Source organism: Nanorana parkeri, unplaced genomic scaffold (genome assembly GCF_000935625.1).
Source record: "Nanorana parkeri isolate BGI_ZX_2015 unplaced genomic scaffold, ASM93562v1 scaffold74, whole genome shotgun sequence".
Lineage (NCBI taxonomy): Eukaryota > Metazoa > Chordata > Amphibia > Anura > Dicroglossidae > Nanorana > Nanorana parkeri.
This window is the reverse complement of record NW_017306342.1, coordinates 176,506-188,618: the sequence shown is the minus strand read 5'-3', so window position 1 is coordinate 188,618 and position 12,113 is coordinate 176,506. Positions and strand designations below refer to the sequence as shown.

The 12,113-nt window shown below is 49.0% G+C and overlaps 1 protein-coding gene across 1 annotated transcript; it reads left to right on the top strand.

Annotated features, from left to right (window-relative positions):
* The first annotated feature begins 9,229 nt into the window (after positions 1 to 9,229).
* MEX3B (mex-3 RNA binding family member B) lies at positions 9,230 to 11,338 on the top strand. Its single transcript, XM_018576710.1, has 2 exons — positions 9,230 to 9,558; positions 9,949 to 11,338. The coding sequence occupies exons 1-2, from the start codon at positions 9,321 to 9,323 to the stop codon at positions 11,265 to 11,267; spliced, it is 1,557 nt and encodes a 518-aa protein (XP_018432212.1). The 5' UTR covers positions 9,230 to 9,320; the 3' UTR covers positions 11,268 to 11,338.
* Positions 11,339 to 12,113: the final 775 nt, after the last annotated feature.

Below are 12,113 nucleotides of genomic sequence, written 5' to 3'. Positions count from 1 at the left end.
GGGAGGACGCTAGTTTGTGTCCTCCCGTTACCCTAAGGAGAACTATGGGGAAAAGCCCTAACCCCATAGTTCTCCTTTAACATGTGAAAAAATAGAGCAGGAAGGACTTGGCCATCTTCCCCCGGACGACAAGGGGGCATTAAAACCGGGTGGATGATCTGTGGATGTGCTGCCCCCCGACTGCCCACCTTAACCCTTTCGCTGCCAAGGACGTATGGCATACGGACCTACAAAAGTGCTTCCAGCTGGCCATTTAAAGCTTCCTGCGCTTTCAGAAAATATATGGTTTGGGGGGTCTTTTACAAACGCTAGCAACGCAGCAGTTGAAAATCAAATCAATAGGAAAAAATTGCAGAAAATTCAAAAATGGCTTGGCCAGCTGATTTGAAAAATGTTCCGGAGGGCTTGGCAGCGAAAGGGTTAAACTCAATGTAGTTTACTCCCACTGACACCAATGATGTTTTCTTTTCTCCCACTAAAGGTGCCCATACACTGCTCATTTCTCGTACGAGAATCGCGGGAAATCCCACGATCGTACGAGAATCGAGCAGTGTGAACAAAGACATGTGACCGTTTCTACTGTACGGTCGCACGTCTTTTGTCTAAGGAGCACACTAGAAAACCAGCCGAAAATCGTACGATTTTCGGCTGGTTTGGACGGTGCTCTGGAGACAAATGCCGAACGGGCCGGTGTGTGAACGCGCACACTGCCCGTTCAGCATTGCGGTCATCGGAAGCCCGCCCCTCAGGGGGGCGGGCTTGCGATGATCGAGAGTGCAATCTGCCTGTCCAAGATAGGCAGATCGTACGTTTTTTTAATCACTTTACAACCATCCCAAGACTAAGGTCTTGCGATGGTTGTACAGTGTATGGCCACCTTAACACCAATAATGGGGCTTATTTTTCTCCCACTAACGCCAACAGTAGGGCTTATTTTACTCTCACTGAAAGCATTGATGGGACCAAATTCACCAGTACAAGCATACACGGCGCCATCTAAAGTAAACGCTCAGTCATCCGGTATTCAACTAACCAGAACTCTCATCTAACCAGAAAAAAAATCCCCTGTGTACTCACTGTTTTGCTGATCTGCAGCATGTATTATCCTGGAAATGATCGGTCAATATTAATATGATGTCAATACAGAGTTTATGTTATGATATGATATAGTATGGGGGATGGCATTAGTTAGACCTATTTTTAATAGTAACTCTCAAGCATCCAGAGACTACATTTATCCGGTATCTACCAATCCCTGTGGATGCCGGATAACGGGTAGTTTACTGTATATACATTTCGTCCCAATCTTAATTAGTGGCAGTCACATGACCGCAGAGGTCCCCCACTTCCCCCTAAAGAAGAGAGCTAGATGCCACTAGATGGAGGTAAGGAGTATATACATTTCCTACTCTTCAGCTCCATCTAGTGGTTGGGATGCCCTGTGAATGTCATTTGCCCAGTTTTTATAAATGTTCCCCTTTAAGTTTAAATGCCCCTTTTCCATTGCTGAAATATTGTAAATGTGTAACTTTACCTTGTATGGTGTCTCTGTTACAGAATGAAAAAATCCACGGAGACTGCAGCCGCTTTTTCCATTTTCCGTTGTATTACATCTGAGGATTTCCATATACATATATAAACACTGAAGCAGGTGTGCTAATGTGTTGCAAGTTCTGGGATTTGGCTACACTCTCATTCCACCAACTCCACCTGAACTTTTGTGGTGTATGACATCATCCAATGTGTTCTGGCTATAAAAGACATCCAATGGGAGCTGAAGACCATCTGTTCCGCTCAACAATATATATTCATCTTATAGAATGAACCCTCAAGTCACCACATGTTCTTCTAACTTATCAACTGCTGCTCATAACTCACTATATGTTATTACAGCGTGCAAACTGTGACCTCAGAACAGATCAGTATGAGGTGTCTGTTGTGTGTATTGGCTGTGAAGGTAACAGACTGGCTCTTTGTTCTTCGGAGCCTTCCACTTTTATACAATATAGGCAGTTGTTACCGTTTCCACGCTGAAGTCACCATTTTTTAAATATCTATCACCCTACTAGGAATGAAGTCATTTTGCCACAACTGTTACTGAAGTGGAAACGCTCAATTGTGCTCACCGAGCTGCTTTTTAATTTGTATTTAGAGGGTGTGGCTTTTTGGGGTATACTTAAGGTGCCCATACACTGCTCGATTCTCGTACGAGAATCGCGGGAAATCCCGCGATCGTACGACAATCGAACAGTGTGAACGAAGACGTGTGACCGTTTCTACTGTACGGTCGCACGTCTTTTGTCTAAGGAGCACGCTAGAAAACCAGCCGAGAATTGTACGATTTTCGGCTGGTTTGAACAGTGCTCGGGAGACAAATGCCGAACGGGCCCGTTCAGCATTGCGGTCATCGGAAGCCCGCCCCTCAGGGGGGCGGGCTTGCGATGATCGAGAGTGCAATCTGCCTGTCCAAGATGGGCAGATCGTACGTTTTTTTAATCACTTTACAACCATCGCAAGACTAAGGTCTTGCGATGGTTGTAAAGTGTATGGCCGCCTTAAGGGTGGTTTATTTCATTTAGGCCTTATTCACACCAAGCGTTGAGCAGGTGCAGAGCAGAGCAGTTGCAGACCGAATCAAAACTGCGTCCAATGTATTCCAATGGTATTTTGTTGCTGCAGTTTGCATTGCAGCGTGCAGTTCCAGAGCAGGTCCAGAGCAGGTGAAAAAACTGCAGCAAGCCCTATTTTACCTGCACTGGACCTGCTTTGGAACGCATTAAAAACGCATGCAAATGCCTGGAACCCACTGAAAGCCCATGTTAAAAAAAAATGTATACTAAAAACGGCCCGGAATGCATCAAAAACACAGAAGAAACGCGGCACAACCCACTGCACTGCGTGTGCAGAAACTTGAGCGGATCTGCTCAGCATTTGGTGTGAACAAGGCCTTGGGGAAATTTCAGGGTCGTCCCTATAATGAGGCACCCTAAGTCGGTTGCCTCAGGCAACATCTCATTGGTGGGCGGCCAGGTGGTGGTGGGTGCGGCAGAAGGGTGGCCAGGTGGTGGGGGTGGCCACAGCATTCCAAGTTGCCAGGAGCTTTTAGCAACCTCACTGACATCACTGGTTGCCAGAAGCTGAGCCGGACACTCTGGCTTGCATCCCACTGAGCTCCTGGCAACCAGTGACGTCAGCGAGCTGGGCAGAACGCAGACAGCTTGGACTATTGACTGCTTCTCCCCCCTCCAAGTGACATATCAGTACAACAATCGCCCCCAGTGACCATTCCCTGTGCCCCCAGTGACCATTCTCTGCGCCCCCAGTGGTCATTCCCTGCCAGCACCCCAATACTCCACCACCTTTCCCAAATGACAGCATATCGCCGCAGGCGGCGAATACCTTAGGGACAGCCCCGGGGGAAATTTATAAATACTGGAGCAGACTCAACCTGCCCTTAGCAACCGGTCAGCTTCTCTCTTCAGTTAAGCTTTGAAAATGAAAGTTAGATGCTGATTGGTTGTCATGGACAACTGCTCCAGATTCTGTCTGCTGAAGATTTGATATATATATTTTTCAGAATAAGGTTTATTTAATTATTAAGTTGCTATAAATGTAACTTTCTGTAAAAACAGTTAAAATAAATAGGCTTAAAAGGGCGATTTCTGGCACAAGAACAGGTCCAAGATTATTGGATTATGAGCGTCTGCAACCCTCAGGGCCTTTAAAACGAGTCCATCTGCTAAAACGCAGCGTCATAGCGGACAGCTAGTGAGTTGTGGCAGCTCCAGCAGGGTGCATTGTATCGCACACTGCCGGAGCTGTAATTGTTTACATTTTTTCTTTGTTCTTTTACTTTATTGGTTGTGTACGATGTGTACACTCCATTCAGGTCCCTGCTCAGCAGCGCGGTTTACATTTCATCGCAGCGCGCCGCCCATCACATCCTTGTTGTAGTGTGAAAGGGACACATGGAAAACAACTGCTTTTTATGTGCCTAGCGGTGACCTGCGTTGATCCGGTGCGGTAAAACGCAGGTCACCACTATACGTGTGAAAAGGCCTTCAGTCTTAATAAAAACCATCTTAAATCTTCACTCACACTTGTGAGTCTGCATTTTCGTGCATTTTGTATGCATTTTATGCATGATGTGTTTATGTTTTGTCCAATGGAGGCCAATAGGTTGCTATAGGGCGGGGACTTGTTTTCATGCATTAGGACCCCATTCCCTTATGTTTAGGGGCAAACAGCAAACTCCTCTGTTAGACTCAGCAGTGTGTATGTGACCAGCTGCACCAACAGCCATTCACATGTAACTGGACATGCAGAGATTACCTGCAGATGATCGCCCCTAAATGCTAATTGCTACATGTCCTGATACATGTGAATGGCCATGAATGGCTGCTGGCGCTGTCACCCTCTCATTGCTTTGTATCAGACTTCCCCCCCACAGCTGCAGGCATAAACACTGCTGAGTCTCACATAGGAATTTGTAGTCTGCCCCTAAACACAAGTGTGAATGGGGCCTTAAAGGCTAAGTTGACCTTTCTGACCATATTTCATGTTACTTCCATATTTAGGCCTTATTCACACTGCGTTAACTCACGGCGTACACATCCGTGCGGAGTGCACGCCTGTACCGGGTCGTTCCTGGGAGGGACAGAAGGTGCGTGTAGCAGCCAGTTCTACCCTATGGGAGGATGCGGCTGGATGCTGTCATACACACACCCGAACTTCACATCCATATGACAGCGTACAACGCGGCCATACGCTGTCATATTTCATGCACTCTTATTATTATTATACAGGATTTATATAGCGCCAACAATTTGCTCAGCGCTTCACAATATAGTGGAGACAGTACAGTTACAATACAATACAGTTTCAGAACAATAGGGTTGGGAGGGCCCTGCTCGTGAGAAAGCAAAAGGTAATAATTGTTTGGATTGAGTTATTGGAGGAAGTAAAAGGCAGTTATGCTGAGATGAGGTAGGCTTCCCTGAAGAGATGGGTTTTTAAGGATCGCCTAAAGGTGGGCAGCGTAGGAGATAGGCAGACAGATTGGGGTAAGGGGTTCCAGAGAATGGGGGACACTCTGGAGAAGTCTCGGAGGCGAGCATGGGAGGAGGTAATGAGAGAGCTAGAGAGCAGGAGGTCTTGAGAGGAAGGGAGAGGACGGTTTGGGTGATATTTTGAGATGAGGTCAGTGATGTAGGTTGGGGCGGAGTTGTAGATGGCTTTGTATGTTGTTAGTATTTTTTTGTATTTTGAATTTTATTTGTTGGGCAAGTGGGAGCCAGTGGAGGGATTGGCAGAGGGGGGCGGCAGACACTGAACGGTTGGTACGGTGGAATGGGGCTAAACACGCACTATAAGATGCTCCTGCACCATTTTCAAGAACAGGATACAGGAGAATCCTACCGCATTTCTAAAGCTGCCCATACACCTTGCGATCATCGGACAAAACTTTTCATTCGATGATTGAACCGTCGTACGATTTTCGTACGGCGGCCCCACCCTGCCCTGATTATCGCAAGGTTGGATCAGCGGTAATTAAAAGAAAGCACCGGGACAAATTGCGGTAATCGACCGCACGTATTTTCGTCTGCGCATGTGCAGTGTAAAGCGTACTAATTTTGGCGTACGGAAACGCCACCAACCTTGCGAAAACCGTACGATCGACCAAAGTTTTCTAACCTGCTGGTTAGTCAAAAGTTGATCAATTGTACAGTATTTGCGGTTGTACACTGCCCATCAACCTTACGAACATCGGGCGAAAACGCCATTGCATACGAAAATCAGCCGATATTAGTAAGGTGTATGGGCACCATTACTTGTATGTCCTGTACCAGTAGTGCTGTAGTGACTGAGGATGGCGCCGCTTAGGATTCAAGTAGCAAAATCTATCACCAGCACAGCGTGGTCAAATCTTCAGAAAGTGATCCTTTTATTGATGCGCACACATCTTGTCACATTGCAACATTTCGGGGCCACTCAGGGTCCCTTCCTCAGGCATGCCTGAGTTGCCCCGAAACGTTGCTGTGTGATAAGATGTGTGTGTGTGCGCATCAATAAAATGATCACTTTCTGAAGATTTGACCACGGTTTGCTGGTGATACATTTCACTACTTGCACCATTTTCCAAGGTGCACAGAGGTGTGCTGCATTAATATAAATGGGATCTATAAAATAATGCGATTTCTTTTTTTTCGTGCGGCAGCCAAAGCGATTCAAATCGCACAGGTTTAAAGGGGAACTTTTTTGAACCAAAATAATTGACCAAACTTTCAGCTTCGCTAAATCTAAGCCGTTTGCCCATTTTAGCGATGATGTCCCCGTTAAAACCACGCATTGTGCCACACCTGTGTCCGGAGAAGCGATTTTGTCATTTGGCTCATACAATGCTTGAGCAGAGAATAGGAGCAGTCCCAGCATCCATGGAAGAGGTGATGGACAGGGTTCATAAAGAGCACTCTTTGTGTCAGAGTGCCTGCAATCCACATGGGACAGTGTTCAATCTCTGAGCCGGGTGAATGGGGGTCTTCCTGTCTATGGAACACATGGACTCAGATGAAGGCTTTCACACAAAGGAGTGGGGGTCGCCTTGGCCAGCAAGTTCTGCTACTGCTGCAGATGATCTAAACATCCGGAGGAAATGGCCTGTCATTACAATAAACATCAGAATAACTACCTGCAAAATGCTGCATCCATTGACACGGCAAGTGATGTCCCTGCGCTATATGTACACGGTGCGGTTTTAATGGCAGTATCAGGGGAGTGACATGGTGACCTCCTTGAATGCCTCCTTTATTCATGACTGCGACAATGCAATGGTGCAGAACAAAGGAGGTCTTAGGTATTAGCAGAGGGGGAGCTCCCCACATGCCCGGACATATCCCTAATCCAGTGAAAGTGAAGGGATGCAGCGAGCCACCATTGTGTGCATGGGTCTGGGTGCTGCCATACAACAGATAGCAGACAATGAAGTGTATGGGGACCCGGACAGGATCGGATCTGTCCCCGGAGCAAGTGGAAGTTTCTGTAATCAGCCGGCAGCGTCGTTATTGACCTCCGAGGCTGAGGCGGCTACAAATTACATTAGCCACTTTGTGTCCGGCGAGCTTGTCTAGCGATCCCCTCCCCCACCATGTGTCAAACGGCAATCTGCGCCGTGCTGCGCTCCTGCTTTGTGGCAGACGGTGCTTTAACCCCTCCGCTGCCGGCTGAACCCGCCCGTAAGGTCAGCCCGCCGCACAATACATGCTGCCACCGCTTCCGCCCGCTTCAGCACCGGAGGAACTGTCATCCCAATTAGTGACGCCGCCGGGGACACGAGGAATTCAGATCGCTGCCGGGAAGATTTCCAGATTTCTATAGGCAAGGGGTATGGCCCCCAAAACAGTGCAGAGATCGGAGATAGCTCTGCCAGCCTTTATTATGGCACCCAGGATGGATCTCACTGTGTGTGTTGTGTCGCCGCTTCTGTACAAATTGTAATTATTGTCTGTCATTGCTGACACAATAAAAGACGTGTGTGGCTGATGTGATCGGACAGACGATTATCGCAGCAGGCGATGCATACATCGGGGAGCATGCTAGTGATCCCCTATGACAGACTGGTGTGGGCTAATGGGGAGTCACTCTGGGCTACTGGGAAACACTGCAGGTGCACCTTTCTCAGATAGAGATGGAGGAAAATGATAGAGTCCCCACATCCCAATATCTCATCACCCCAATCTCTCCACATCTACACATCCCTCCCAGTGTCTCCACATCCCTCCCAGTGCAGACACATCCCAATGTCTCCACATCCCTCCCAGTGTCTCCATGTCCCAATATCTAATCACCCCCAATCTATCCACATCCCAGTGTATCCCCATCTAAGTCTATCAACATCTCAGTGTCTCCATATCCTAGTGTATCTGCATCCCAATGTCTTCGTATCCCTCCCAGTGTCACCACATCCCAGTGTCTCCATATCCCAATATCTCATCACCCCCCACCCCAATATCCACATCCCTCCCAGTGTCTCCACATCCCTCCTTGTGTCTCCGTATCCCAATATCTCATCACCCCAATCTCTCCACATCCCAGTGCAGAAACATCCCAATGTCTCCATATCCCTCACAGTGTATCCACATCCCAGTGTCTCATCACCCCAATCTCTCCACATCCCAGTGCAGACACATCCCACTATCTCCATATCCCTCACAGTGTAACCACATCGCAGTGTCCCACATTCTAGTATCACCCCATCCCAAAGTCTCATCATGCCAATGTCTCCACATCCCAGTGTCTCCCTATCCCAATATCTTATCATCCCTGTGTTTTCACATCCCAATGTCTCCCTATCTCAGTGTCCCCACATCCTGGTGTCTTTCTACTCCAGTGTCCCCGCATCCTAGTGTCTCCCTATACCAATGTATCATCATCTCATTGTCTCCCTATTCCAGTGTCCCCACTTCCCAGTGTCTACTTTTTCAATGGGTCTCCCTGTGCCACTATCCCCACAACCCAATCTCTCCTTTCCCAGTGTCTCCTATGCCAATGCTCCCACTGCCCAGTGTCCCCACATCCCAGTGTCACCTATCCCAGTGTCCCCACATCCCAGTGTCACCACTTCCTAGTGTTTCCAGATCCCAGAGTCCCCACACACCAGTGTCTCCTATCGCAGCGTCTCCCTATCCTAGTATGCCCTATCCCAATATCCTAGTGTGTCCCTATCCAAGTGTGTCCCTATCCCAGTATAGCCCAGTGTCTCCATTCTTTATTGTTCTGCATTAGACAACAAAGAAAGGAGTTTTTCCTTGCTTTCTGCCGGGGGGAGGAGAAGTGGGCGTGCCAGACGCGCCAGGCCGGCCCTCCGGTGCCGAGCTAAGCCAATAGGGCCGTCCCTCCCCGGTGTCAGTTCCATTGTGCTGTCAAGCCTTGCCGGTGACGTCACGGCCCTCTTATCCCCCTCTAGTGCCGTCTGGCTGCAGTGGCTCAGACAGGAGGGGAGAAAAACGCTGAGTGAGCCGGGGAGGGGCTCCTTAAAGAAACGCTGCCATCTCTGGCATATTTTGGCCACAAAGAAGTCGGGGAGCTGCGCCTGCATCCCGCTACGGAGCGGTGGGCTGACCACCCGTGATTGCACTGACTCGCCGCACGACCCTTCCCGGAGCAGCAGCCCACGAGACCTCCAAGCTGAACGGGAGAAGCCGAGATCCAGCTGCCTCCCTCCCCTCTCTCCGTAGTGCTGGCCACCTCGCTTTCCTTTGTGTCTGTTCCTACTACCGAGGCGAGAGGAGCGGGGGAACCTGCCGCCCGTGCTGCCGCTGACCATGCCCAGCTCGCTGTTCGCCGACATGGAGAGGAACGGCAGCGGAGGAGGAGGAGGCGTCGAGACTCTGGATGACCAGCGAGCCCTCCAGATCGCGCTCGACCAGCTGTCCCTGCTGGGGCTGGACAACGACGAGAACTCCATGTACGACAATGAGCCCCGGAAAAAGAGCGTCAACATGACCGAGTGCGTGCCGGTGCCCAGCTCCGAGCATGTGGCCGAGATCGTCGGTAGGCAAGGTAAGGCTGGCGGGCGGCTTTTGTTGTGCGCACGTTGGCTGAATGCTGGAATGTTATGGTGAGCCGAGACAAAGGGAAGTGCGGACACCCTGCACCATCTTCTACCTGCATGAATGGGGGGTGACTGGCACTGGATGTATGATTGGTGCCTGTGTGTCTTGGCATGGCTTTCCTTGGTGGTGATGATGATGCTTCTGCATGTTGCTTTGTGCATTCCCATGTTTTGTGCTGTGTTGGCACTGCAGTTTATTCACTCCCAGCTGCCCACCTTATAGCTGTGCCCTTCTTTCATGTAAGTGCTGCTCAGCCGTCCTCCTTTTGTTTTATGGGGTCACGCTGTGTATTTCTTTTTCTTTAAACACCAAGAGTAATTGTCCATTTTATCCCCAGGTTGTAAAATCAAAGCTCTGCGGGCGAAGACCAACACCTACATCAAGACCCCGGTCCGTGGGGAGGAGCCTGTCTTTGTTGTGACTGGGAGAAAGGAGGATGTAGCCATGGCCAGGAGAGAGATCATCTCAGCAGCAGAGCACTTTTCAATGATCCGAGCCTCTCGCAATAAGAACGCGTTGAATGGCCAGGGGTCGTCCGTGCCTGGACCTCCAAACCTCCCCGGGCAGACCACCATCCAGGTGCGGGTTCCTTACAGGGTGGTGGGGCTGGTAGTAGGACCTAAAGGGGCCACCATCAAACGGATCCAGCAGCAGACCCACACGTACATCGTCACCCCCAGCAGGGACAAAGAGCCGGTGTTTGAGGTCACTGGCATGCCGGAGAATGTCGATCGCGCCCGGGAGGAGATCGAGGCGCACATCGCTGTACGTACCGGAGGGCTCATAGAGCTGACCGACGAGAATGACTTTCACGCAAATGGGACTGATGTTGGCTTTGATTTACATGGCATGGGGAGCCTGTGGAGCAAGCCTACCCCGGGCGTCAACTCCAGCACGGGGTCACGCAAGGCTTTCTCTAATTACCGCAACGACAGCTCCAGCTCTCTGGGCAGTGCCTCCACTGACTCTTACTTTGGGGGCACCAACGGCACAAGGCTGGCAGACTACAGCCCGCCCAGCCCTGCCCTCAGTTTTACCAACAATGGCAACAATAACAATAACGTGAATGGCAATGGATACATATACGCCAGTGAGACCATCTCTCCCGACTCCACTGAGCTGGCTTTTGACTCCCCTTTTGACCCTGCCCCTGCCCCACCTGGCACTGCTTTGCTCTGGTCCCAGTTTGAACGCAATGGCACGACAAGTGCCTACCAAAACAATGCCAACGGGCTGCTTTCTAACCACCGGCGACTCAATGGGGTGGGCTGCACCGCTCCCCCCAGGCTCTCTCCTCCCTTGCATGGAAGCAGTGTGGTCCCAGAGCATCCCTTAGCGCGTAGAGTGCGCAGTGACCCCGGCGGTGGCCTGAGCTACTCCTCCTACACCAACATTGGCTCCGACTCCTCCTCTTCTTCCTCGTCCTCCAGTAGCAGCTCTTCCTCTTCCAGCTCGTCTTCCTCTTCGTCAGGTATGAGGAGGAAAGGCAGCCGCGATTGTTCCATCTGCTTTGAGAGCGAGGTGATCGCTGCCTTGGTACCATGTGGCCACAACTTGTTTTGCATGGAGTGTGCCAACCGCATCTGCGAGAAGAATGAACCACAATGCCCAGTGTGTCACACAGAAGTCACTCAGGCCATTCGCATTTTCTCCTAGAACAAAACACTCAAGCCTTCTTTATTCAGTACTATGAAAAGAAACATATATGCCCTATAGCTACATTCCCACTTTTAATATATTAATATATTGTAATATATTAATATGCAAATAATATATATATGATATTGTGATGTTGCTTATGTTAATGCCTCCCCCAGGCTCTATACGCTGGGTTGGAAGCTCTTAGATGTCTTTTGTAGTAGCCTTTCATGCAATTTCCAAAGGCAAATGATGGTTTTATACAGGGGGCCAGATGTCAAATAGTAAGTGCATGTCTCATTAAACAAGGACCCCTTTTGTGCGTTCTTCTCAGTGGTACCCACTATTGCTTCATTATGTAAATAGCTTGCAGCAACTGATTTACATGCGCTCACTCCAGAAGCAATATTGATTTGTGCATCTTATATTTCTGCCATTTGCAGTAAGGCCCATGGGCCTGTCTTAAATCAGTCTGGATATTGTCACATGGCCAATTAACCCCTTTCCTGCTGGAAGGTACTGTTACGGATGTCGAGGGGGTTAAAAATAAAAGTGGCAAGGCCTGGAGTTATTGAGACAAGGGCTCTTACTGTAGAATATCTTGTTGCTACCTTGCCAAGTGGGAATGTGGCTTAAAGCTGCAGTATCTGCATATTTTCTGTTTTGTGTGTAATTTTTTTTTTTTTATTTGTTTTTTTATATTATTTTTGAAAGGGAACTTGCAGAACCCTTCCCATGGCCATGTATTGCAGCTTGGGAAAACAACTACATCTTTGGCATGCTTTAAGTATGAACAAAACCATAATAGAAACAGTTGTTACACTGTATTTTTTTAGATAAATCTTCCAAAATATTTTTTTTTCT